At 49.4% G+C, this 26,112-nt stretch overlaps 1 protein-coding gene across 6 annotated transcripts in view; it reads left to right on the top strand.

Moving 5' to 3' along the window:
* Nucleotides 1-25,519, top strand: part of DPP3 (dipeptidyl peptidase 3) — a 35,221-nt gene extending 9,702 nt beyond the window's left edge. For all 6 annotated transcript variants that reach the window (XM_049615824.1, XM_049615816.1, XM_049615861.1 and 3 more), the window contains exons 3-18: nt 547-636; nt 1,242-1,379; nt 2,209-2,283; nt 2,913-3,006; nt 6,614-6,744; nt 6,855-6,985; nt 7,061-7,119; nt 10,093-10,287; nt 10,483-10,595; nt 10,950-11,042; nt 12,435-12,497; nt 12,593-12,717; nt 12,840-12,960; nt 14,036-14,215; nt 21,908-22,070; nt 24,998-25,519. In XM_049615824.1, coding sequence (XP_049471781.1) covers nt 547-636; nt 1,242-1,379; nt 2,209-2,283; nt 2,913-3,006; nt 6,614-6,744; nt 6,855-6,985; nt 7,061-7,119; nt 10,093-10,287; nt 10,483-10,595; nt 10,950-11,042; nt 12,435-12,497; nt 12,593-12,717; nt 12,840-12,960; nt 14,036-14,215; nt 21,908-22,070; nt 24,998-25,170 — 1,944 coding nt within the window. In that variant the 3' untranslated portion in view covers nt 25,171-25,519. The remainder of the gene's footprint in view (nt 1-546; nt 637-1,241; nt 1,380-2,208; nt 2,284-2,912; nt 3,007-6,613; nt 6,745-6,854; nt 6,986-7,060; nt 7,120-10,092; nt 10,288-10,482; nt 10,596-10,949; nt 11,043-12,434; nt 12,498-12,592; nt 12,718-12,839; nt 12,961-14,035; nt 14,216-21,907; nt 22,071-24,997) is intronic.
* The last annotated feature ends 593 nt before the right edge of the window (nt 25,520-26,112 follow it).

The raw sequence follows: 26,112 nt of genomic DNA, 5'->3' as shown, positions 1-26,112 counted from the left end.
TGTGTTTTTGTTTGTTTTTTTATTAATTTTTTTGTTTATATTAGGGAGAGACAGAGCGTTAGTGGGGAAGGACAGAGAGAGAGGTAGACACAGAATCTGAAGCAGGCTCCAGGCTCTGAGCTGTCAGCACAGAGCCTGCTGTGGGGCTCAAACCCACGAATCATGAGATCATGACCTGAGCTGAAGTCAGACGCTCAACTGACTGAGCCACCCAGGCTTCCTGGAAGGAGCCAGTGTTTAAACTGGGCTTTTGAGGTCAGGTGAGATGGCTGCAGGTAGCTGAGAAGGTGCTGGGCAGAGTGGGAACAAAGGTGGATGTGTTTGGGGGCTGCCGAAAAGACTGGTTTGGCTGGACAATGGGTGTGTGAAAATTGGTCTGTGAAAGTATTTTGCGGCCAGACTGGGTCCTGCTGGGATCTGGATCCTGCCCCCAGGTTTCCCAGCCTCACCTATACTTGTTCCTCGGGGTGTTGACATCTCAGGAGGGAACCTCCCTGGGGTGGGGGAGGCTGTGTTTCCAGGTCTCTGATGCCCACCTTCCCCTAGGCGTTCCTGGTCTATGCTGCAGGTATCTACTCCAACATGGGCAACTACAAGTCCTTTGGCGACACCAAGTTTGTTCCCAACCTGCCCAAGGTGAGTTGAGGGAAGGCTGGGGAAGGTGAGGAATTGGGGGCCAGTGGGATGGTAGGGGGAGCCTAAGCGGAGCCTCGACCATGTCCCTGCCATGCTGCATGACTCTGGGTAAGCCAGCCAGCCTTGCTGGGCATTGTAGCCTCCTCACATGTAAGGGGAAAGCAGTGTTTCTTCCTGACCGTGCTGACCTGAGCGTCACACGGGGGAAGGATGTGGAAATGTTCTGTGAACTGTGAAGTGCTTATAAAATTCGGGCCTGGTCATCGCTGGGGATGGTGGAGAGGCCTGGGCACGGGCGTCCCTCACTGGCACTGTGGAGACCAAGCACATCCGGCAGATGCAGTTCTTACACCAGGGCTCTGAGCTCTAACTGCATACATAAATCGCGTGGCCGTCTTGTCGAAACGCAGCTTCTGGCTGAACAGGTCTGCAGCGGGGCCTGAGCATCCACATTTCTCCAGCAACACCAACACCGCTGGTCCATCGACCGCACTTTGAGCCGGAAGGTCTTAGGCTATGGGAGAAGGGCTGCGGGGTGGGTGTGGAGGGTCCAGAAGACAGCCTTGGGTGGTGTGGCCGAGCCAATGGCCTCTCCTCTCCTGCAGGAGAAGCTGGAACGTGTGATCCTGGGAAGTAAGGCTGCTCAGCAGAACCCGGCAGAAGTCAGGAGCCTCTGGCAGACCTGCGGGGAGCTCATGTTCTCTCTGGAGCCGCGGCTTCGACACCTCGGGCTGGGGAAGGAGGTGAGGCCCCCCAACCATACAGGAGAGAGGAATGCTTTGAAGCTACCTGGCATGGAGGGAAGGGTACCTGATAGGCAGTGGGCTTTGCCTCACAGTCTTAAGGCCGAGCTGCTCACACGACTGTGGGCTTCAGTTTGGTCATTTGTAAACTAGGAAGCAAGCTGGATGGAATGCTTTCTTTCCTTTTTTTAATACTTAAAAAAATTTTTTTAAATGCGTATTGTGTATTTTTGAGAGAGAGACAGAGCATGAGCAGGGCAGGTATGGAGAGAGAGGGAGACACAGAATCTGAAGCAGGCTCCAGGCTCTGAGCTGTCAGCACAGAGCCCGACACAGGGATCGAACTCACGAGCTGTGAGATCATGACCTGACCCGAAGTCGGCTGCTTAACCGACTGAGCCACCCAGGCGCTCCTGGATGGAGAGCTTTCTGAAAGCCCTTCCAGTTCTGAAGTCTGGGGTGGTGTGTGCAGAAGGGAAGGAGAGGAGCCAAGAGTGAGAGGAGCTGAGGAAGGGAAGAAGGGAGAGGAGGGAGCCTAGGCTTCCCGCCCCTGGAGGCCACGCAGCAGCTGCGTGGTGTGAGGGATGCGACAAGCCTGTGCGAGGGGCCAGCCTGTGAAAGACTAGAGCGGAGCTGCAGGAAAGCTAGAGACGGACCTCTCTTTGTTATTTGTGTTACAGTTTTTCCCCCAGGAAAGAGATGGAGGGGGCAGGGTGGAGGCTGCTGGGAGGAGGTACAGGAAACCTGGGGCTGTGGGGGGAAGTGTGCCGGGAAGGGAGTCTCCCCACCTCAGCAATTCCTCCTTCCCGTCCATCCCCTTCCTCAACAGGGAATCACCACCTATTTCTCCGGGGATTGCACCATGGAAGATGCCAAACTGGCCCAAGACTTTCTGGACTCACAGGTTTGAGGACTGGGGACTCAGGACAGTGGTTTGACGGGACCCCCTCATCGCCAGCACCCACTCTGGGTCTCAGCTTGGGCCCAGAGACACTGGCATCTTGGGTGTTTGAGGCGGACAAGACTTGGGAATCCTTGTCCAAGAGTCGGCCTGGCCCCAGTGAAGACGACATTCCCACGCGTGGCTGTGACAGAGCTGTCCCCGCCCGCCCCAGACTGAAGGCCTTAATGACAGCCTCAGGGCAGGACGACACAGAGCATCAGAGCCGCTTCCCGTTGGGCCCTGGCTTCCACATGAAGCCAACATGAACCTCCCAGAAGCTGTGTGACCAGTTTCACGTCTGCTGCCTCGCAGAGCCCTGGGTTAGCTGAGGGCATGCAGTGCTGGGCACAGTCGGGTCAGCACTTAGTAAACGTTAGTGCTCAGCGTGTAGAGCAGAACTGGAGAGCCTGGCCCGCCTGCCCACCTGCTCCCCCCACCCCCGTCCAGCTGCCTTGGGCAGCTTCCCCCAGCGGCCCCGGCCGGCTTTGCTTCTGTATCTTCTCTCCCTGGTGTGACCCTTTCCCTACTCCCACCTTGCAGCCCCCTCTGGACTTTACCCTTCCCCAGACCCATGCCCTGGTCTTTTCCAGAACCTCAGTGCCTACAACACGCGGCTCTTCAAGGATGTCGACCAGGATGGGAAGCCCCGCTATGAGGTGCGGCTGGCTTCTGTACTTGGCACGGGTGAGCTGCTTCACACACCCCTTCTACTCCTGCCTCAGTGCTCCTGGACCAGGGCAGAGGGGGCTGGACTGAGGACAGGGGCTGGTGGGTTACGCGGGAGCTGCAGGGAAGAACGGTCATAATAGTCACGGCGCATGTTGACTGCAGACTCACCGGGTGCCGTGCTCTGTGTACAGGGGTACCTGTGAGGGAATGCTTGCCCCAGTGCTGGCTGTGACAGTAAAGAAATGGGGGGAAACATGACGACAGGGAAAGGGGTTCCGTTCCACTTGGCAGATGTTACTGCTGCAAGCCTCTAACGGGAGCCGTGTTGGGCGTGATCCCCATCACAAAAAATAACAACCCACATAAATAATGGGAAGAGAGGCTGGGCCATATGCCCCTTGACAGCCTAGAAGAGAAATCCAGACTATACATCAGTGAAGACCATATATGTCTTGGAGGCTGGGGGGGGAATCTAGAAAGTTTGAGATGGCTAACGTACTAAAGTCTGCTTCCTAACTATCAGGTACCCTCAGGGTAAAGCCCAAATCCAACCCTAAGGGCTGTATCATTCAAAACTCTTTTTTTTTTTTAAATGTTTGTTTATTTTGAGAGAGAGAGAGAGATAGAGAATCCCAAGCACGTTCCACACTGTCAGTGCAGAGTCCTACATGGGGACTTGGTTTGATCTCACAAACCAAGAGATCATGACCTGAGCTGAAACCAAGAGTCGGACACTTAACCAACTGAGCCACCCAGGCACCCTGTCATTCAGAACTCTTTGCAAATGAAGAATCCATTTCAAATTTGCCTGAACCAGAACCCAAGTACTTAACAGGCTTGGGTAATTAAGAAGCCTGGAGTAGGATGGCTTCAAGCACAGCTGGATCCAGCTGCTCAGACAGTATCCTGAGAAATTTCTCTCTCCGTGTCTTGGCTCAGCTCTCTGACTTCATCCATGGCATGTTCCTCCCACACGGGGCCTGATAGTGGACCAGCCTGGCCAGTCCAGCAGAAAGAGAGCCCTCTTCTCCCAGAAGTTTCTTCATAAGGTCTGGGAGTGGCTCCAGTTTCCCTATCCTGCATACCATATTTATCTGTGAACCAATCCCTGTGGTCAGGGACGGATATCTCATTGTCTAGACCCTGATCCCAAGCCTACCTCAGAGCCAGGTGATGAGGTCAGCCCCTCCCACTCACCTGAACCGGAGGTGGTCCTGGTGGAGGATTCTCAGAGGAAAGTTGGGGTCTGTTCCCAGGTGAGAAGGAAATGTATTCAGTATGGACAGAAATATCCAGGCCCCTGTGAGGGCCTTTGCAACCTGGCCCTCCCTTTTCCACTCACTTGCCTCCTCCCAGCCCCCAGCCTCATATTCCTGCAAGCCTCCCACTTAGACTCTGTGCCCCAGCCACACTCAGCAGCTTCCAGTCCTCTGAAAACCCCTTGTTCTCACGTACTCTGTCCAGGACTTGGCACAATCGGATCCCTTTCCCACCTCAAATGCTTCCCTCCCTTCGCTCATGTGATGAATACCTACTCATCCTTAAGACTGCGCTTGAACATCACCTCCAGGACCTTTCCCTGCCTTTCGATGACTTTCCTTCTCTTTTCCCACCAGCAACACCCAGTAATTCCCCAGGTTTCTTGCAGTTGCTGTTGACTACAGGCTCCTCAAGGGGAGGAATTGTAGGTTTCGTTCACCAGCGTCTCCCCACTGGCCAGCACGTGGCAGAGACTCAGATTTTGGTTGTGTGAAGAGGTGAAGATGCCTGGAGACCCACGCTGCTGGTGGAGGGAACAGCGTGAGCCCCAGAGCACGGTGGAAGGGGAGTTTAAGGATTGGCGAGTAGTTTGATTTGACTAAGGAGAGGGATATTGGGTTCGGGGGAGGAGAAGCTGGACCTGTACTTACATATACTCTGCTGCGTACAGGACAGTGCCTGAGAACACCGCTCAGAGCCAGGCTGCCTGGGTGTACCTGTTGTGTTATCTGTTGCTCTGTACAGATGCCCCCCAAATTTAGTGATGGAAACCCACCTTTTCATGCTCACAGAGTCTCTGGGTCGGTAATTTGGCTGCGGCACGGTAGGAACAGCTGGTCCCTGGTGACGATGTCCGAGGCCTCAGCTGCGAAAACTCAAGAGGCTGGGGGGTCATCAATAGCCAGGGGTTTGGAATCACCCGCAGGCTGTCACTCACACATCTGGTGGAAGATGCTAGCTGCCGGCCGGGACCTCAGCAGGGGCCAAAGCACCCCACGTGGTTTCTTTGCGTCATTCACGGTGGCTAGGGTTCCCAGAGAGCCGGGCAGGAGCTGCGTCACCATCTATGACCTGGTCTCAGCATCACTTTTGCTATAGTCGCAAGTCTGCCCAGCGTCAAGAGGAGGGAAAAGAGCCCCCGCATCCTAATGGGGGATGTCACATTTGGGACATGGGAAATGTCACATTGGGTCATGGGAAACACCATGGTTATCTTTTTTTCTTAAACATAATCTAGAAGTACATCGTACTGCTCAGGAACAACAAGCAAAATACAACAAATCACAAATTCGGTGGCATAAAACAACACACATTTATTTGGCCGCTGTTTGGAGGTCCAAAGTCAAAAACAAGTTCCAGAAGGAACTGGAGCCTCCAGGGGAAATACTCTTTCAGCTTCACCTTCTAGAGGCTGCCTGCTCTCGTTGGCTCATGTCCCCTTCCTCCCCTCTCTCCAGCCTCCTTCTCTCATCACGTCTCCTACTTCCTGTTCACCCTCTTGTCTCCTTGTAAGACCCGCTGTGATTACATTTAGGGGATAGCTGTCTTTTTCAATACAGTTTGCCACCCTAGGTTTGAATCCTGCTCTGCCATTTGCTGCCCGTGTGACCTTCGGAAACTTACTTTACCTCTCGGTGCCTTTGTTTCCCCATCTGTAAAATGGAGATCACTCCCCCTAGAGTTGACATGGGGCTTAAATGAGTTAACATGTGTGCAATACTTAGAACATTTCCAAAAAAATTTTTAATGTTTATTTATTTTTGAGAGGGAGAGACAGAGCGTGAGCAGGGGAGGGGCAGAGAGAGAGGGAGACACAGAATCCGAAGCAGGCTCCAGGCTCTGAGCTGTCAGCACTGAGCCCGATGTGGGGCTTGAACTCAGAGACCATGAGATCATGACCTGAGCTGAAGTTGGACACTCAACTGACTGAGCCACTCAGGCACCCCAAGAACATTTCATATTATGGGGGTGCCTGGGTGGCTCAGTTGGTTGAGTGTTTAATTCTGGATTTCAGCTCAGGTCATGATCGTAGGGTTGTGGGATCAAGTCCTGTGTCGGGCTCCTCGCTGAGTGTGAAGTCTGCTTAGGATTCATTCATTCTCTCTCTCTCTCTCTCTCTCTCTCTCTCTCTCTCTCTCTGTCTCTCTTCCCCCACCTTCTGCTCCTCTCCTGCGCTCATGCACTCTCTCTCTCTCTAAAAAGAGAAAAAGAACATTTCATATTAGGTAATATATGTATATTTGAAAATGAAAGTTTATACTAGTTTCCGTAGGCAGTGGGGAGTTGTTGAAGATCTTAGAATAAAAGAGTGTCACGGTGCGAAGCCTGGGGTGTTTTACACTAGCAATCCTTCTTCCCTCAGAGTCTGCTCTGCATTCCGAAATGACGTCCAGGCTGAAGAGCTATGAATTCCGTGGAAACCATTTTCAGGTGACGCGGGGGGACTATGCACCTATCCTCCAGAAGGTGGTGGAGCACCTGGAGAAAGCCAAGGTAGGGCTGGCTGGGGGCTGAGGCGTGCAAGCTCCAGATCCCTCTGGGCATCAGAGACAAGTCAGGACAAGTGGGTGGCCTGAGACTGACCGACCCTTGCTCCCCCCCAGGCATATGCAGCCAACAGCCGGCAGGAACAGATGCTGGCTCAGTACATAGAGAGTTTCACCCAGGGCTCCATCGAGGCCCACAAGAGGGGCTCCCGCTTCTGGATACAGGACAAAGGCCCCATCGTAGAGAGGTGAGGCACAAGCCTTCACCCTGGCTGCCCCCCTCCTGCCTGCCCCTTTTCTATCTCTGCCCTTTTCTCCCCCAGTTACATCGGGTTCATCGAGAGCTACCGAGACCCCTTTGGTTCCCGTGGAGAGTTTGAAGGTAACTTCTGGGAGAAGGGGGTCAGCTTACAAACCCTTATCCCATGTCCCCTGAGAGTTCTCCCCTCCCCCCCTGGCAGTAATAACAACGATAATCAGAACCAGTGTTGATGATTTACCACGTAGCCCTTAACTGTATTAGCTCCTTTGGACATCATCGTCCCATGAGAATTGCTATCCTCACTGTACAGAGGTGGTTACAGAGGTTGGTGAGTGGCTAAGCCTGGAACCTCGGCTCTGAGCCACTTTGCTGTTCTGCCTTTGCTGTCTGGTCCAGAGCCCAGCTTTGCCACTCACCGGCTGTGTGACCTCCCCAGCTGTGTAAACCCAGAGATGAGCATCCCTCACTCCCTTTCAGGTGTCGTGGGAAGTGAGGTATTCTATGTAGGCTGTCAACGCAATGCCAGGCACATGAAAGGTGCTGGGTGAGTGGGAGCATAATTAACATCATGATTGTGAACTTGACTTGGCTGCTGTCATCCCAGGGCAGGTGGGAAGCTGCCTTAGCCTCCATGTCTATGCCCATATCCCCAGCCATCCAGCCTGAGGATTTAGACTTCTGTGCCAAGCCTTATCCTCCCCAGCGCCTGGAGAGAGAGTCTGAAGCATCCAGCTGCTAGAAGCCAGAGAGATTAGCGTGGGAGGAGAGAGGAAAGCCGCAACAGCCCCTGGGGGCAGCTTAGATCTGAGCTCATAGATGCAGGCCGAGGGGGCAGGTGATGCAGGTACCAGAGGGGAGGACAGGTGTGTGCACCTGCAGCTTCTGTGCCTGGGTCCTGATTCTCCAGGCCTCTCTCAGGGTCAAGACCCCAGAATCTCCTAAGCAGCCTTGACCTCAGAGGCTCCCCTTTTTACCCCAGTTCATTGTGATTATTAGAAAACTAGTCCATGTTCGTGGTCACAGATTTTGAAAGTAGAGGAAAAAAAATCATCTGTGATTGCACCCACCTCAAGGTTAAAATTGGGAATGTACATTGTGATTTTCATTTTTATATAGAGCTGTAAATGTTTCAAAATGTGTGGGGGGGATTTAAAAATCCGTGTTTGTTGTAAGTAATTGGAACAATACCTAAGTATGTAGGATACAGTGTGAAATTTCTCCCCTGTGACACTCCTCTCCAGAGGTCACCACTGTTCACAGTTCACTAAAGGTCTTTCCAGAGCTTTGTTTAAGCGCGCGCATGCGCGCGCACACACACACACACACACACACACACACACACACGCAACTTTTAATTCGTCCAGGTAAATGAGGTCATGCTGTATATATTGTTCTGCCACTTGCTTTTTTTTACTGAATGTTTTGGATATCTTTTCAAATCAGTATGTATCGACCTACCATGTTCTTTTTATCTTTTTTATTTTTATTTTTTATTATTAAAAAAAATTTTTTAATGTTTATTTCTTTTTGAGAGAGAGAAAGACAGAGTGCAAGCAGGGGAGGGGCAGAGAGAGAGAGAGAGAGAGAGAGAGAGAGAGAGAGAGAGGAAGACACAGAATCCGAAGCAGGCTCCAGGCTCCAAGCTGTCAGCACAGAGCCTGACTCGGGGCTCAGACTCACGAACCGTGATGTCATGACCTGAGCCAAAGTCGGATGCTCAACTGACTGAGCCACTCAGGCGCCCCAATATTCTTTTCACTTTTACTTATTTATTTTTTTAAGTAGGCTCCACACCCAACGTGGATCTTGAACTCACGACCCAAAGATCAAAAGTCACATGCTCTACCAACTGAGCCAGCCAGGCTCCCCCCATGTTCTATTCAGTAGCTGCATAATATTATAATTTCCCATGACATTCAATATTGTGCTACACATCTAACAGTTACATGGTGTGCCATCATATAGCCGCCCCCTAATTTATTTAACCAGTCCCTGAGATTGCTTTTTCTTCTTTGCTATTTTATTATATTTTTAAAAAATTTTTTTAGCTTTTATTTATTTTTGAGAGACAGAGAGAAACAGAGCATGATTGGGGAGGAGCAGAGAGAGAAGGAGACACAGAATCCGAAGCAGGCTCCAGGCTCTGAGCTGTCAGCACAGACCCCGATGCGGGACTTGAACCCACGAACCCGTGAGATCATGACCCAAGCTGAAGTCAGACGCCTCACTGACTGAGCCACCCAGGTGCCCCTCTGTGTTATTTTAATCACCCCAGCTTCCTGGCCTGGGTCAATTCCACCTGACAGAGTGGCTCCAGACAGGGAGGCTTCGTCCAGTCTAACCCTTGGCCAAGTTAATCCATTCTTTGCAAGAGCCTGACCAGGCAGTAGTCTAGGCCAGTCCTTTCCAAGGTATAGGTCATGCAGGGTTAACACGAATTACACCACGAAGGGTTCAGTGCTAAGCAGCAAGGGGTCTTGCCTACAGGACTCTTCAGTACCTCTAATATGCAAACGTACATTAGGAATCTCTAAGAAGTTAGTGATAGAGCATATAGTGGTATCCAAACTTATTTAACCGGGAAGCTCTTTCTTTATGAAGGCCTTTATGGAAACAGCATTTTATGGAGTACAACTTTAGAAACTGTGCTTTAAGCTGGGAACTCCTAGCTTAAAAACTCTTCTTTAAATCTAAAAGGGTCAGCCCCAGCCCTCCTGCATAGCAGCCTCACCTTGCAAGTCAGATGCTCTAGCCATGCAGGGCAGCTCAGTTTCTCCAAAAAGAAGAGCATCTTTTTTGTTCATGCAGTCCCTTCCACTGGGAATCTGATCCTTTACCCACCGCCCCCTATGTGCTCCCCGCGATCTGCTTTAAGATCCATCTCAGGTGTTACCCACTGAAGCCTTCTCCTTACAGCCCACCCACCCCAGTGACCTCCACGAAGGCAGGGCCAGGCCTGGGTCACTGTTCTCCCCAGTGGCCGGCAAAGGGTATTGCACACAGCAGGCATTCAATACATGCGTGATGGCTGGAAGTGGGGTATAGGATCCCTCCCAAGCCCTGCCAGCCCACAGCCCCCCTCCTTCCCTGCAGGCTTTGTGGCCATGGTGAACAAGGCCATGAGTGCCAAGTTTGAGTGTCTGGTGGCAAGCGCAGAACAGCTGCTGAAGGAGCTGCCCTGGCCCCCGGCCTTCGAGAAGGACAAGTTCCTCAGCCCCGACTTCACCTCCCTGGATGTTCTCACCTTCTCTGGCTCTGGCATCCCTGCTGGCATCAACATCCCCAACTGTGAGCTTCCTCAGGCCCCTGAAGCCATCACGGTATCCCCCTGAGCCTCCAGGGTCACCCCTCCCCCTCACACACTCGCCCTGGCCACATGCTGCCCTAATCAGTTCTCCATCGCAGCCTGGTCCCCTTGTCTCGACTCCTTGTCTGTGGCCTTGATTTTTGCCCCTCTTCCGGTTCCCTCCCCGCCTTCTCCAGATGACGACCTAAGGCAGACGGAAGGCTTTAAGAACGTGTCACTGGGGAACGTGCTGGCTGTGGCCTACGCTACACAGCGGGAGAAGCTTACCTTCCTGGAGGAGGATGACAAGGTGGGCACTGGCAGCCCGAGGGTCTGGGTTGGGCCTGGCCTGACCTCAGCTGACACGGGAAGGCAGAGGGGTCCTGGGCAGGGAGAGGAAAGAGCAGGGCCAACCACTTCCCAGCCTGGTGGCCCCGTGACTTGGCCTGTTTGCTCACCTGTCAAACAGTGGAGGCAATTCCTTCCTCCTGGGTTGTTGCAAGGTTGAGGTGGGCCATGCGGTGCCCTGCGCAGAGCCTGGCATAAAGTAGACGGCGGGCCCTCTGCCTGGCAGCTGCAGTGCCTTTGCTGCCTGGCAGCTGCTTAGTGGCTTTGCGGCTGTGGTGGGGCGGCAGACAGCGTGGGTCTCTACTTGTCTTGGCAGGACCTGTACATCCGCTGGAAGGGGCCCTCCTTTGATGTGCAGGTGGGACTGCACGAGCTGCTGGGACACGGCAGCGGCAAGCTCTTTGTGCAGGTGAGAACGCGCCTGCAGCTCCCCTCCCCCGGGATCAACTCCACCCTGGATGAGTCTGCTTCAGTCTTTGCGCTCAGGGGTTCCGGGTTAGCTGGGGAAAATGGCCCCTTAATGAGGGGAGTTCCTATCTCTCCCTCCCCTAAGATGTCCCAGGAGCCTCAAGGGTGCAGGGCCTGCAGGACAGTCCAGCTGCGGTCTGAACGGGTCTGAACAGGAAGACTTGCGAGGCTCAGGCCAGGGAAGCCTGCCCTGGGGGTGTGACTCAGATAGCCCCAGGGACAGGGAGGCTGCGAGGGGCAGTCTCTGGATGCACCCAGTCCTGAGGCTGCAGCTTGGTCTGTCTTTGTTCTACTTACTGTTCCCTGGAGCCTGTACCTCTCCGGGTATTACAGGGAGTCACTTCTCCCCAGGGCAGCCCCTTCCTGCCAGCCGGCCAGAATGGCTGGAGCCCCTTTGCCAACCACTCAGGGAGTATGGAGAAGACAGACAGCCTTTCTGCCAGGCTGAGAAGAGCCCATCCTGGACTTCTAGCATGGAACTGCACAAATGAGATGACCAGAGGCGGCTGGGGCCGGGACATTGGAGGGAGCGGGGTTCTGGGTTGGGCCTGTGCCCTGTGAGTTGGGGCGCCTCACTGAGTGGGGAGGGGCCGGAGGTCAGGAGGATCCAGAGAGCAGCTCGTGGGGACAGCAGCCTGGCATTGGGCCCTGTCCAGGCTTTGAAGTCACAGGGAAATGTGGATAAATGTGGCCAGGCTATGGCCTTGGATAAGTCAGTTCTCCTTAGTGAGCCTCATTTGGCCCATCTGCAAAACAGGGACCCTGACTCCTACCACATGGGCTATTGTGAGGAATAAAAGCAAAGCCCTTGGGCTTGCCTGATACAGTAGGCCCTCTGAAAATAGGTGTTATTGTTGAGATAGTGTGCACGAAGGTTATGTGCTCTGATTCTACTTTAGAGCTGAGAGTCTCTGAGCCTCAGTTTCCTCCCCTGTGGACGAGGGTGATAGGACCTCCCTCGGGGTGGGGGGGGGGGTGGAGCGGTTATGAGGAATAAACGGCTGGTGCATAAAAGACACTTGGCACACGGAGTGGATAGCTTATTTGAGGCAGAGAATCACAGGCTGTGGGCTCTTCCAGCGTGGCAAGGGGCTGGGAAGCACAGGGGGGCAGCAGCCAAGCTTTCTGGCCCATCCACTGATACATATCTGGGGTCCAGAGATCCTAGGTCTGGGTTTTCAAGTGACGGGGGGTTCTGAGAGGGCAGCCAGTGTCACAGGACTCAGGTTTGGAGGCAGTAGCGTGCGGATGGCCCTTGAATCCCCGGGCTGAAGTCCTGGGCTGGGGCAGAGGCAGCTTTCCCTCATCGCCTCCTGTCATGACCCTTCTGCAGGATGAAAAAGGAGCATTTAACTTTGACCAGGAAACAGTGATCAACCCAGAGACGGGGGAGCAGGTGAGGGCGGCCTCGGTGGAGCCCCAGGGTGCTGGGCTGGGCGTGGCTGGGGGAGCAGCTGCCCCTAAGTCTGCTTCCTGGGCCTCCTCTCCCAGATTCAGAGCTGGTACCGGAGCGGGGAGACCTGGGACAGCAAGTTCAGCACCATCGCCTCTAGCTATGAAGAATGCCGGGCTGAAAGCGTGGGCCTCTACCTCTGCCTCAACCCCCAAGTGCTGGAGTATGAGCACCAGGCATGGGGGGGTGGGCCTGCTGTGTAGACGGAAGGTGTGCTGGCCGAGGGGTGGGTCAAAACCCAGGCAGCCTCTGACCGGCCCTGCCACCACCCTGTCCCTCCACCAGGATCTTTGGCTTTGAGGGGGCTGATGCGGAAGATGTGATCTATGTGAACTGGCTCAACATGGTTCGGGCCGGACTGCTCGCTCTGGAGTTCTACACCCCTGAGGTGTCTAGCTGGAGACAGGTAAGGACCAAGGTCAGGATTCTAGGTGTAGGGATTGGACAACCATATCTACCTACAAGGTACATGAACTGGGTTTAATCCCAGACTCTACTGCCTATGGTCGGGGGTGGGGAGGGGGGTGGGGAGGGTAAGTCACACTGTTGTGAGCCTCAGTGTCCCTGTCTGTGCAATGGGAGTAATAATCCCCCTGCCCCCTTCTGATGGCAAATCGGATGAGGTGATTTTACTATGACTGCTAATAGTTGACTTGTGTAGGACTTACTCTGTGCCCCACACGTTTCTAAGCACTTTACCTGAATTGACTTATTTGTTCCCAGTGTCAACCCCAGGAGGTAGGTGTGTTATTACTCTCATTGTAGACATAAGGCAATGGAGGCACAAAGAGATTAAGTAACTTGTTGGTAAGTAGCAGAGCCAGGATTCAAATCCAAGCGGTCTGCCTCCAGAGCTTTAGGCAAGACTGGTCAGTTATGAGATGTGTTTCGGAAATAAGGTAAGCAGTAGGGACGTTCTTGAAAGTTATACGAGTATGTTCTAAGGAGGCGATCTTATGTCATCAAAAGAGCACACGTTTTAGAGTCAGGAAACTTAGGTGTAAGTCCTTGCTCTCTGTAACAGCTGTGTGATCCTGAGCAAGTCAGTTCACCTCTCTGGGCCTCTGTTTTGTCATCTGTAAACTGGGGATCCTGATGCTCGCTTGGTCCCACTGTTGAATGCAAACAAGATGTGGAGGAGAAGGTGCTTGGTGACCTGGACTGCGGGGGACCCCCGGAGACATCTACTATCATCAGGGTGGGGTTTGGAGCAGAGAAAGGCACAGGGGTTGGTAAAGGGGAGCACAGGGCTCACGGTTCTGCCTGGGAATGGCCTTCCTATTTCCCAGGAAAGCCTGTCTTCCCTTGTGAGCAGAGAAGGGAGGAAGCATTTAAGGAAGAAAAAGGCCCACGGAATGAGGGAGAATACAATGGTAAGAATTAATTGACAGTTAATGAGCACATACTGTATGTTAGGCCCAAGCTCTTGATATGTCTTCCATCAGGGCTGCAAATGATTCCTTTCTTCTTGGCTCTGGCAGGCCCACATGCAGGCCCGGTTTGTGATCCTGAGGGTCTTGCTGGAGGCTGGCGAGGGACTCGTCACTGTCACTCCCACCACAGGCACTGACGGGCGGCCAGATGCCCGGGTCCGCCTTGACCGCAACAAGATCCGGTCTGTGGGCAAGCCTGCCCTGGAGCGGTTCCTCAGGAGACTTCAGGTAAGCAGGGGCCTCTCGCCCTCCAGACTTGCTCTCCAGCACCACCTTGTAGCCTTCTGATCATCCGTTTATTTATTAATTTTTATTTATTTATTTATTCAGTCATTCGACAAGTCTGTATACCAAGTGTTACCACGTGCCAGGCACTGAGACGAAGGGAAGGCTTACTACTGAGAAGGGAAACAATAAACATGTGAACAATTAGTGAATGAGATCATTTCAAATCATGAAAAGACCTGTACAGGCAGTAAAACTTGGTGATGTGATAGCAAGCGAGATTGGAGGGGAAAGGGATGCAGAGCCCCCTTAGCCTGGGTGGTCAAAGAAGGCTTCTTGGAGGAGATGGTGTTTAAGCTGGAACTCGAGTGGCAAGGAGGAACCTTGGCTGTGAGAAGATGTGAGAGCAGAAGAAACAGGAAGCACAACGTCTAGTTTGGGGATTGGAATGAACTTCGTGGGTTGAGGGACAGGAGGAGGCCTGGAGCTTAGTAGGTAAAGGACAGTGGTCAGCGTGGCCCTGGCTGCTCTCCCATGTCGGGATGCTTAGAGCCGAGACCTTTGGGGGTTCTGGTGTCAGTATTAACCAGCTGTGTGATTGGGGCAACATACTCTGCCTCGCTGGGCACCACTTTTCTCATGTGTTAAATGGGATACATTCCCTGCCTCACCTGGCAGGAATCACATGAAACGACATACTGAGATAAAATGTCGTGTTCTCCAAGCCAGCGTGACGTTAGGTGTGGTCCATGGATCACCAGCATCACCCAGGAGCAGGCTACAAATGCAGATTCTTGGGCACCACCCCAGACCTGATTCAGAAGTTGTGACAGCAGGGTCCAGGAATATGCATGTTTACCTGCCTGCTAGGTGAGTCTGACACTCAGCAAAGTTTAAGAGCCACTGAAGGCTCGCTCTTCATGGTGCAGCGACTTCCATTGGAGCTGGGTCCTGCCGGCTTTTTCAACCAGTAGAAGGCCCAGCTTTTCAATTCAGCAAATACCTCTGTGTTTATACTCCTGCCTATTTCCAGAAAGGCATTTTTTTTTCTTTTTTTTTTTTTAAACAATGATGTATTATTTTTTTTTTATTTTTTATTTTTTTAACGTTTATTTATTTTTGAGACAGAGAGAGACAGATCATGACCGGGGGAGGGTCAGAGAGAGGGAGACACAGAATCCGAAACAGGCTCCAGGCTCTGAGCTGTCAGCACAGAGCCCGACACGGGGCTCGAACTCACGGACCGCGAGATCATGACCTGAGCCAAAGTCGGCCGCCCAACCGACTGAGCCACCCAAGCGCCCCAAGAAAGGCATTTTTTTAAATAAAAGATATTTGGCCGTTAAAGTAAAATTAGAAATTAAACGTCAGTAGATGCAAAATGCAATATGATGTCTTAGATTCTGGAATAGAAGAAGGCCATTAATGGGACAACTAGTGAAATCTAAATTAGGTCTAGAGTTTAGTTGTTAGTAATGTACCAATTTTGTACAATGTTAACAACAGGAGACGCTGGGCAAGGGGCATATGAGAACTCTTTGTTTTATCTTTGCAGCTTTTCTGCATATCTGAATTATTCCAAAATAGTTTGTTAATAGTAATAATAATAATAACAACAACAACACGTCACTAGGTGAAGGAGTCAAATCTCCCAAATCCTAGGCCAATATTGAACTGTGACTGAGTATTGAACAAGCACAAAGTGTTCCGTTCTAGGGACTGAACCAGTTCAGTCTCTGTATAAGAGGAATCATTCAGCAGGATGGACAGTGACCTCAGCAATAGTTTTACAGAAGAAACAGAATATGGAAGCATTTCTGGTGTGGCTCTTTGTTTTATTAGCCCCTTAGTAAAAGCCAAGAGCACAGCAAGGAGACCGCAAGCAGGGAAGATGAAGGCATTTCCATAAGGAGAGACTTCAGCCGGGGTCACACACGCAGTCCATTTTGGCCCACCGTGTATTGTGAAAATTGGCGAGGTTGGGTATAAATCTGTATTCCTGTCTTCTTGGAAGGACTGGCATCAATAGGCTCAAGTCCCATGTGAACAAGAGGCTGAAACTAAGCAGGAGCCACCATATTTGGACATTTGGGCAGAGGTCCCCGTTGGTTTTCTTTACTAGAGCTCATAACCTTGTAACCCTGGGTCTAAGAGGAAGAGGCTTACCTGGTGGGAGCCCTAGCAGGAGTCCTACTTTGCCACCTGCAGATCGGCAGAAGTAAGGATCAGACCCACAAGATGTCAGATACTTGGAAAAGAGTCACATGGAACTCCCAGAAATAAACTATCCAGCTAATGAAACTAAAAATAGGCAGGTTAAACAAGTTTTAGATTCAGCTAAAGATAAAAAAAAAAATATACAGCAGGTAGCACAGAGACAAAGATAGACATTTTTTTTTTTTTAATTTTTTTTTCAACGTTTTTTATTTATTTTTGGGACAGAGAGAGACAGAGCATGAACGGGGGAGGGGCAGAGAGAGAGGGAGACACAGAATCGGAAACAGGCTCCAGGCTCCGAGCCATCAGCCCAGAGCCTGACGCGGGGCTCGAACTCACGGACCGTGAGATCGTGACCTGGTTGAAGTCGGACGCTTAACCGACTGCGCCACCCAGGCGCCCCAAAGATAGACATTTTAAAAGAGGGGCGTCTTGGTGGCTCAACTAGTTGAGCATCCAACTCTTGGTTTCAGCTCAGGTCATCTCACAGTTCGTTTTTGGGCTCTGCACTGAGCATGGCGCCTGCTTGAGATTCTCTCTCTCTTCCCCCCTGTCTCTCTCTCCTGCTCTGCTCTCTTTCTAAACACACACACACACACACACACACACACACACACACACACACACACACAACTTAAAAAGGAAAAAAAAAGAAAATTTAGAAGAGAAGTGGAGAGTCATGGGAGACAATGTGAAAAGGTCTAAGGAAGTAAACTGAAACTTTAAGAGGAAAGGAGAGAGAGAGGGAGGGGGAAGACATATTAGAAGAGATAATGGCTGAGAATTTCCTAGAACTGAGTAAAGACCCAATTCATAAGTCCATCAAGTTTTAGAATTCAGGGAGGAGAAGGAAATACATAGAAAATAGAAGGGGAAAAAATCACAAATATAAGAGCAGACACAAAGGAGCTGAAATACAACTATGGAGAAGACCAACAAGTCCAAAGTTGATTATTTGAAAAGATAATAAAATCGACAAACATTTGACAAGGTTTGTCAAGAAAAAGAGTGAAGACACAAATAAAAGTAGAAACTTAAAGGGCACATAAGTACAAATATATCAGAAACTTACGTCAATAAAATTCACTACTTTGTTGAAGTGGACAAATTCTTAGACAAATAAAACATACTGAAGTCCACTCATGAGTAGATGACTCGAATGGTCCTTCAGCCATTAAAAAATTAAATCAGTGATCTAAAGTCTTCATACAAAAAATACTAAGAGTTTTATAGGTGAATCCTTCAGAATATTCAAGTAACAGGTGGTATCAATCTTACATAAACTCTTCCAGATAATGGAAAAAGAGAGAATGTTCTCCACCTCATTTTATAATGCTAGTTTGACCTGGATACCAAAGTCAAAGATAGTTCCAAAAAGGAAAATGTAAATACCAAAATTCTAAACAAGATCCTAGCATACCAAATCTAGAAAATACCAACTTGGATTTATCCCAGAAATGCAAGGTTTATTTAGCATTAGAAAATACATTTATGAAAATCGCATATTATTAAAAGAGAAAAACCACAATCATCTCAATAAATTTAGAAAAACTCTTAAAGACCTTTTATATCCATTATGATAAAAAAAAACCAACTCTTTAAAAACTCAAGAGTTTAGGGGCATCTGGATGGCTCGGTTGAGTGTCCGACTTTGGCTCAGGTCATGATCTCGCAGTTTGTGAGTTCAAGCCCCGCATCGGGCTCTGTGCTGACAGCTCAGAGCCTGGAGCCTGCTTCAGATTCCATGTCTCCCTCTCTCTGCCCCTTCTCCACTCATGCTCTGTCTCTCTCTGTCTCTCAAAAATGAATGAACATTTAAGAAAAAAAAATTTAAAAACCCAAAAACTCAAGAGTTGAAAAGAATTTTCTTAACTGATAAAGAATTTTTCAAAAAATGAAAATAGCTGTCAACTGTTGAAACACTACAACACTCCTTTTAAAATCAGAAAGAAGACCAAAATAAAATAAAATAAAAATTAGAAAGAAGACAAAAATGCTCCCTATTTCCACTTCTGATCAACAATTTACTGAAGGTCTTAGGTTTTGGAAGGAAACGAGAAGAAAAATGTAAAGTTTAGGCATTCAAAAGGAAGAAACAAAACTCTTCGTGTTGCAAATGATATGACTAGGCAAGCCAAACAAATCTACAAATTGTTGAAATTAATAAAGAGTTTCACAGGGTTGAATAAAGTCCCAAGAGGGTTTTTCATGGAACTTGACAAGCTGATTGCAAAACTTAGATGGAAGCATAAATGATCATGATGAAGAGCCAAGGCAGTCCTGAAGCAAAACCGGTTGGGGGACTCATTCCATCAGATACCAAAATTTATTCTAAGATTATTAAGTTCAGTATAGCCCTGGGGCAGGAATAGACAAACTGACCAGTGGAATGAACCAAGAACCAGGCATTGACTCTCGTATATGATAGAAGGGACATGGTAGGCCACTGGACAAGGGAGGGACCATTTAATAAGTCATGCTGAGACAACAGGTTCTCCTTATGGAGAGCCAAACTGGATTTCTACCTTCTGCAATACATAGTCAACACCACGAGATTAAAGTCTTACATAGGAAAGGCAAAATTTTAAACTGGGAGAAGAATATCTTTATGACCTCATAGGGAAGGAGAATTTCTCTAAGCACAAGAAGCACCAGCTATCAGGGAAAAGATCAGTCCTTTTAACTACATTCAAAATAGCTTTGGGATGCCTGGGTGGCTCAGTTGGTTAAGCATCTGACTGTTGGTTTCGGCTCAAGTCGTGATCTCACAGTTAGTGGGTCAGGCTCCACACAGATAGTGCAGAGCCTGCTTGGGATTCTCTCTCTCCCTCTCTCTCTGCCCCTCCCCACCTGAAAATAAATAAATAAAAACTTTAAAAAGTAATTGGCTTTTATTGGAGAAACCTGGCTGGCTAAGTCAGTGGAGGGTGAGGCTGTTGATCTCAGTATTGTAAATTCAAGCACCATGTTGGGTGTAGAGATTATTTTAAAAAATAAAACCTCTAGGGGCTCCTGGGTGGCTCAGTATGTTAAAAGTCTGACTTTTGATTTCAGCTCAGGTCATGATCTCACAGTTCATGGGGTCAAGTCCCACTGTCTACACAGAGCCTGCTTAGGATTCTCTTTCTCCCTCTCTATGCCCTTCCACTGCATGCATGCGCTCTGTCTCTCTCTCAAAATAAATGAATAAACATTTAAAAGTTAAAAAATAAGATAAATTAAAATTAAAATTAAAATTAAATCTTTAAGATTAAACTAAAAATACAAATAAAAGGGACACCTGGATGGCTTAGTCAGTTGAGTGTCCAATTTTGGCTCAGGTCAATCTTGCAATTTGTGGGTTCAAACCCTGTGTTGGGCTCTGTTCGACAGCTCAGGGCTTGGAGCCTGCTTTGGATTCTGTGTCTCCCTCTCTCTCTCTGCCTCTTCCCTGCTCACATTCTGTCTCTCTCTCTCTCAAAAAAATAAATAAATAAATAAACATTAAAAAATTTAAAAAACAAAAATAGCTTTTACTCATCAAAAGTTACCATAAATAATGTGAGAAGATGACTCTTAAACTAAGATAGGGTATTTACCATATATGTATTAACAAAAGGTTAGTATTTAAATAAATAAAGAACTTAAAAAAAAAAAAGGTGAAGAAAGGACAACCCAACACAAAAATAAGCAAAACTCATGAACTGGAGAGGAAAATGAATGATACATCAACTTATGGGAAGACGTTCAACCTCTTGAGCAATCAGGAAAGCACAGCTTAAACCACATGAGGTTTATACCACTAGCTTGGCAAAAATGAAGAACTGCCAACACCAGCCGGGTATGCCAGGTGGTCAGGGCTGCCAGCCACTGTTTCTGGGAGCATCGCCTGGTCCAACAACTTTGGAGAACAAGGTGGGCTCATCTAAGATTGAGCATTCCCCTGACCTCTAGACAAATGATTCTCCTAGAGAAACCTGCATCTGTTCATTCTGTTCAGCAGGAGATACAAAGGGTGTCAACAGCGGTGCCAAATGGCAAACAGCACAAGCTGCCCATCAGCATGGGAAGAGATTAAATTGTTTGTGTTTATAAGTGGAATACTGGACAGCAGTGAGAGGGGTGAACTATAGCTACAGATGAATCTCAGACATAAATTGAGCAGAAAAAGCAAATCATAGGACATAAGCCAAAGTTAAAATAACATGGTTGAGAGCAGAATTTAGGGAACACAGGGAAACGATAAGCACAGAATTGGGGACTATATCCTCAGACAGGAAGCCCCAGGATGCAGTCAAGAAGGGAGCTAACTTGGGGTGCCTGGCTGGCTCAGTCGGGTAGAGCATGTGACTCTTGATGGCATAAGTTAGCCCCATGCTGAGCATAGAGCCTACTTAATTTTTAAAAATTGGGGGCATCTGAGTGGCTTAGTCAGTTGGGTGTCCAACTTCAGCTTAGGTCATGATCTTGTGGTTTGTGGGTTCGAGCCCTGTATCAGGCTCCATGCTGACAGCTTAGAGCCTGGAGCCTGCTTCAGATTCTGTGTCTCCCTCTTTCTCTGACCCTCCCCTGCTCATGCCCTGTCTCTTCTCTCTCTCAAAATAAATAAACATAAAAAAATTTTTTTTTCTTGGTGTGGGGGCACCTGTGTCAGTTAAACGTCTGACTCTTGATTTCAGCTCAGGTCATGATCTTATGGTTCATGGGTTTGAGCCTCACATCAGGTTCCATGCTGATGGTGCAGAGCCTGCTTGGGATTCTCTCTTTCTCCCTCTTTCTCTGTCCCTCCTCTGCTCATGTACATGCTCTCTCTCTCTCTCTCTCTCTCTCAAAAATAAATAAATACTTTTTTAAAAATTTAATTTTTGGGGCGCCTGGGTGGCGCAGTCAGTTAAGCGTCCGACTTCAGCCAGGTCACGATCTCGCGGTCCGTGAGTTCGAGCCCCGCGTCGGGCTCTGGGCTGATGGCTCAGAGCCTGGAGCCTGCTTCCGATTCTGTGTCTCCCTCTCTCTCTGCCCCTCCCCCGTTCATGCTCTGTCTCTCTCTGTCCCAAAAATAAATAAAAAACGTTGAAAAAAAAAATTAGAAAAAAAAAAAAATTTAATTTTTTAAAAAAAGGCAGGAGCTAAGTCAAGCTGGGTGCTGGTTGCATGGGTGTCTTATTATTTTTTATAACCCATGTATTACATTGTTTATGACCCATATGTTATAACCTAATATATATACTATATATTTTGTGTATGTGAAATAAAAAAAAAAGTGATGGTAATGCTTTCTCTGTCCACAGCTCAAATGAGACAACCAAATGAGAAATACTCGCTTCACTTTACTGGGCACTTACTATGAGCTAAGCCCTTGATCTACATTTCTCACATATTCAGCACAGTAACACCACGAGAGAGCAGATACTGTCCAGGGCTGGGCACAGTTGGCTGCAGCCCCTGGCAAAGCCCCATGGATGCAGGGGAGGTGCACTGATTCTTCCTGCCTTCCCACAGGTGTTGAAGTCCACGGGAGATGTGGCCGGAGGCCGGGCCCTGTATGAGGGGTACGCAGCAGTCACTGATGCACCCCCTGAGTGCTTCCTCACCCTCAGGGATACCGTGCTGCTCCGCAAGGAATCTCGGAAGCTCATCGTTCAGCCCAACACTCGTCTTGAAGGTAACAGACTGCTGAGCCTCCTTTGATGGGGGGCCATTCAGGGCCCCATGAGAGACGAGGCCTGGAACCAATCCCTGGGCTCAGGCTACCTGAAGTGACTCCTGCCTCTCTCCCTCCCTGCCACAGTCAAACCCCAGGCCAAACCCCAGGCCAAAACCCCAGGCCAAAACCCCAGGCCAAACCCCAGACCAAACCCCAGGCCAAAACCTCAGCATCTACCACCTCCCCGCTACACACACGGTTGTGCTGCTTATAAGACAGTGACTGGAGGTTTGAGGAAGGCCAGCAGAGCAGGGGCTAGTGAAACAGACAGACTTCAGGCTTATGGGAGGCCAGGAATAGTCCTGGAGAATCAGGCCTCTCGGTGCCTGGGGATGAGGAGAGGTCAGGGCAGGCAGTGAGTTGGAACCCTGCAGGCTGGTGGAACTCTGGGGACAATGTGACTCTGTAGAGCCCAGCAGAGAGATCAGCAGCCCCATGGTCCCTCTCCCTCCTCAAATGATAATCCTGTTTCCAGAAGCCTTGACCCTGTCTGCACTGCACTTGTACCTGTTGTATTAGAGGCCCCTAGGGTCCCAGCCTGCTGCTGCATTCACTTTCCGCTCCCCTCCTGACCCATCGTTCCTGACTCCTGTCACATGAGTTAGTGCCATACCGTGGTTACCACATGAGCTTCAGAGCTGTTCTGTGACCTTGGCCTAATCATTTAACCTCTCTTGGCTTGGGTGTCTTCAGTCATAGAGCCAGTGTTGGTTGTGTGCTGACGCTGTAGTAAACCTAAATTAAGTACTCTCTTCAAGCTCTTAGTGCTTTCCTTGGATTAACCCTTTAAATCCTGACCATAGCAGTGCCTGGCTGGCTCTTGAGGTCATGAGTTCAAGTCCCACTTTGGGCATAGAGCTTACTTAAAAAATAAAATAAAAATAAATCCTCACACCATAACCCAATGAGGTAGGTATTACCCCCGCTTTACAGTTAAGAAAACAAGCACAGAGACTAAATTGTTCAAGGCTTACAGCTCTTTACTGGAAGAACCAAGAGCCGAATTAAGAGCGCTCCTCACTACCATAGTCATGGGCAGTCGTGGAGGCTAAATGAAGTTATTACCTCCGACTGGCAAGGAAAACACATTTAAGAGGCTTATTTCCAACTCTTCACGCTGCACTCCAGAGGCTCCAGGGGATTTGGCCCGGACCCCTAGCAGGCCTCTGGGACCCCTCTTCCCTGACTCACTGGCCTCCAGGTTCATGGCCTTTCCATTTCTCCAGCCCCCTGAGCTTGCCCTGCTGCCATAGCCTTTGCGCTCAATGTTTCCCCTGCTGGGTACAGTCCTCCCCCGATCTTTGGTTGGTCCTTCTTGTCATTTTGGTCTCTGTTAAAATGGCACCTCCTGGGAGAGGCTGTCCTTGACCCCTCAACCTAAAGTGATTCCTTCATGCACTGTCACTCTCTGCTATTTTCCTTGTCTGCCTTGCCTCCATGTCAGCGAAAATGGCATATCCCCAGCAAGTAGCTAGTATAGGGCCTGGCACACCGGAGCTGCTCAATGCATGTCAAGTGAGTAATCATGCCAGACACATAATAAATGCTCATTACAACAGCATTGCTCTGCTTGTCCAGCCCTATGTGGGCCCTTGGGGATAGAGCAATGAATCAGACCCAGGCCCTTGCCTCAAGAGTTCACAGTCCATTAGGAATAAGGCCTAGAGAGAAATGATCACACCCAGGGAGGTTAATAAGCACCCAAGAGGCCCAAACGGTGATCTGAACACTTAGAGAAGGTCACATTCACCTTCAGGGGAATCGGTGAAGCTTCTGGGGAGGAAGTGGTTAAACTAAGCCTGAAGAGCAGGTTGGATTTTCAAAGATACGGTGGTGGTGGTGGTGGTGACTAACTTTTGAGGACTTTTATGTGGTAGTCACTGGGTAAAAACTTCCTGTGATTAACTCCCAGCAACCCACTGAGGAAGTTATTACCCCTATTGAGACACAGAGGAGCTGTGTATTTGTCTGAGGTCAACAGTTAGTGGGTGGCGGAACCAGGATTTGAACATGGGCTGTCTGAACCCAAAGCCTGTGGTATTAGCTACATACACCCCACAATGCCACAAGAGCACAACAAGGTTCTATGAGTGGTAAAGCATTGGAAGTATGTTGGAGGGAAATTCTTCCCATGAGTATTCAGGGGACCCCCAGAACAGCCCGTGAGTTAAATGGGTGTCCTTTTAACTCTGCTGGGTTCAGAGATAACGATGCTAGTGATACCTAGCACCTGTTGGGCATTTACTCCATGCATTATCATATTTATCTTTTCATTTTAGAGAGAGAGTGCACAAGTGGGGGAGAGGGGCAGAGGGAGAGAGAGAGAAAATCTTAAGCAGGCTCCATGCTTAGCATGGAGCCTGACATGGGGCGCAATCCCATGACCCTGGGATCATGACCTGAGCAGAGTCAGATGCTCAACTGACTGAGCCACCCAGGTACCCCTGTGCATTGTTGTATTTAGTCACCATAGCTTCTTGAGAGAAGAGGTACTATGCTCATTCCCATTTTATAGATGAGGAAAGTGAGGCTTAGAGAGCTTGTGAAATTTTCCCAAGGTCCCACAGTAGTCAGAGATGAAGCAGTTGCTGGACTGTAAGGTTTTGGAGGTCAAGGACTATCCGTTTAACCTAACATGGCACTAGAGTATATATACTCATTAAGTGAATGAATGAATGAATGAATGAGTGCAGCAATTTATTGACTACTCCCCCTTTAACACTTCCTTCTTCATAGAGTTATTATAAGGATTAAATTAGATAATAAAACACCGAGCACGATTCTTGGCACCTGGTAACTACCTGCTTCTATGATTATGATTATCTGCTTCCCTATTAAGACCTTTCCCTGTTGCTGTTTTTTTTTTTTTTTAAACTCCTCCCCAGGCTCAGAAGTGCAGCTCCTCGAGTATGAGGCCTCGGCTGCTGGTCTCATCCAATCCTTCTCTGAGCGCTTCCCAGAGGACGGGCCCGAGTTGGAGGAGATCCTCACCCAACTGGCCACAGCTGATGCCCGGTTCTGGAAGTGCCCCAGTGAGGCCCCATCTGGCCAGGCTTGAGACCGATTTATGCAGCTCCTCCCTCAACTCCATCAAACCACGTGTATGCTAGGGGAGGAGCAGGAGCTCAGACCTTGGTGCTACCTCAGCCGAGGGTGGTGACACTAACCTCTTCCATTTGTCAGCACTTTCCAGTTTACCAAGTGCTTCTCCTGTGTTATCTCATTTGATCTGCACTGCCCTTGGTAGAGTGGGCAAGGCCAGGCTCCTTATTCTGCTTCCCAAGTGAGGGAATGGAAGTTGTGAGAAGTGACCTGTCTAGATCCTGCAGGACTCAAAACCTCTCCCAATCCAGTGCTCTTCATGTATTACTTTTATAACCAGAAAAATAAATATTAGAAACAACCACCATCTTTGTGATCTGTGTGAATCCTTGCGTTTGCCTCACTTCTCATTTGTTCCCAGGAGGGTAATGGGAGCCCTGGGGAAGGGAAGGAAGGTCAGTTTTAGGCTCCCCTCTACAATAGGATTTTGATATCACCTCTAGATGGTACAAGACAAACACAAAGAGGAACATAGAACCTTTTTTGCAGTCCTCCTTTGTGGCATTTCCTGTATTTTAAAATATTACAGGAGGGGCGCCTGGGTGGCTCAGTCGGTTAAGCATCTGACTTCAGCTCAGGTCATGATCTCGCCATCCGTGAGTTCGAGCCCCGCGTCGGGCTCTGTGGTGATGGTTCAGTGCCTGGAGCCTGTTTCCGATTCTGTGTCTCCCTCTCTCTCTGACCCTCCCCCCCCCCGCCCCCCCCCCCGTTTATGCTCTGTCTCTGTCTCAAAAATAAATAAACGTTAAAAAAAATTAAAAATAAAATAAGATATTACAGGAGACTAAAAACTATAGAAACTCTCAACGTCAGTCAATCCTAGGATTTAATCTCTTAACCCCGTGTTTTGTTTCTCCGAGCCCAGACCGCTAGAGTAAGATGGGAAGAAAGGACATAG

Source organism: Panthera uncia, chromosome D1, assembly GCF_023721935.1.
Source record: "Panthera uncia isolate 11264 chromosome D1, Puncia_PCG_1.0, whole genome shotgun sequence".
Lineage (NCBI taxonomy): Eukaryota > Metazoa > Chordata > Mammalia > Carnivora > Felidae > Panthera > Panthera uncia.
This window is presented reverse-complemented; position numbering and strand designations above follow the sequence as displayed.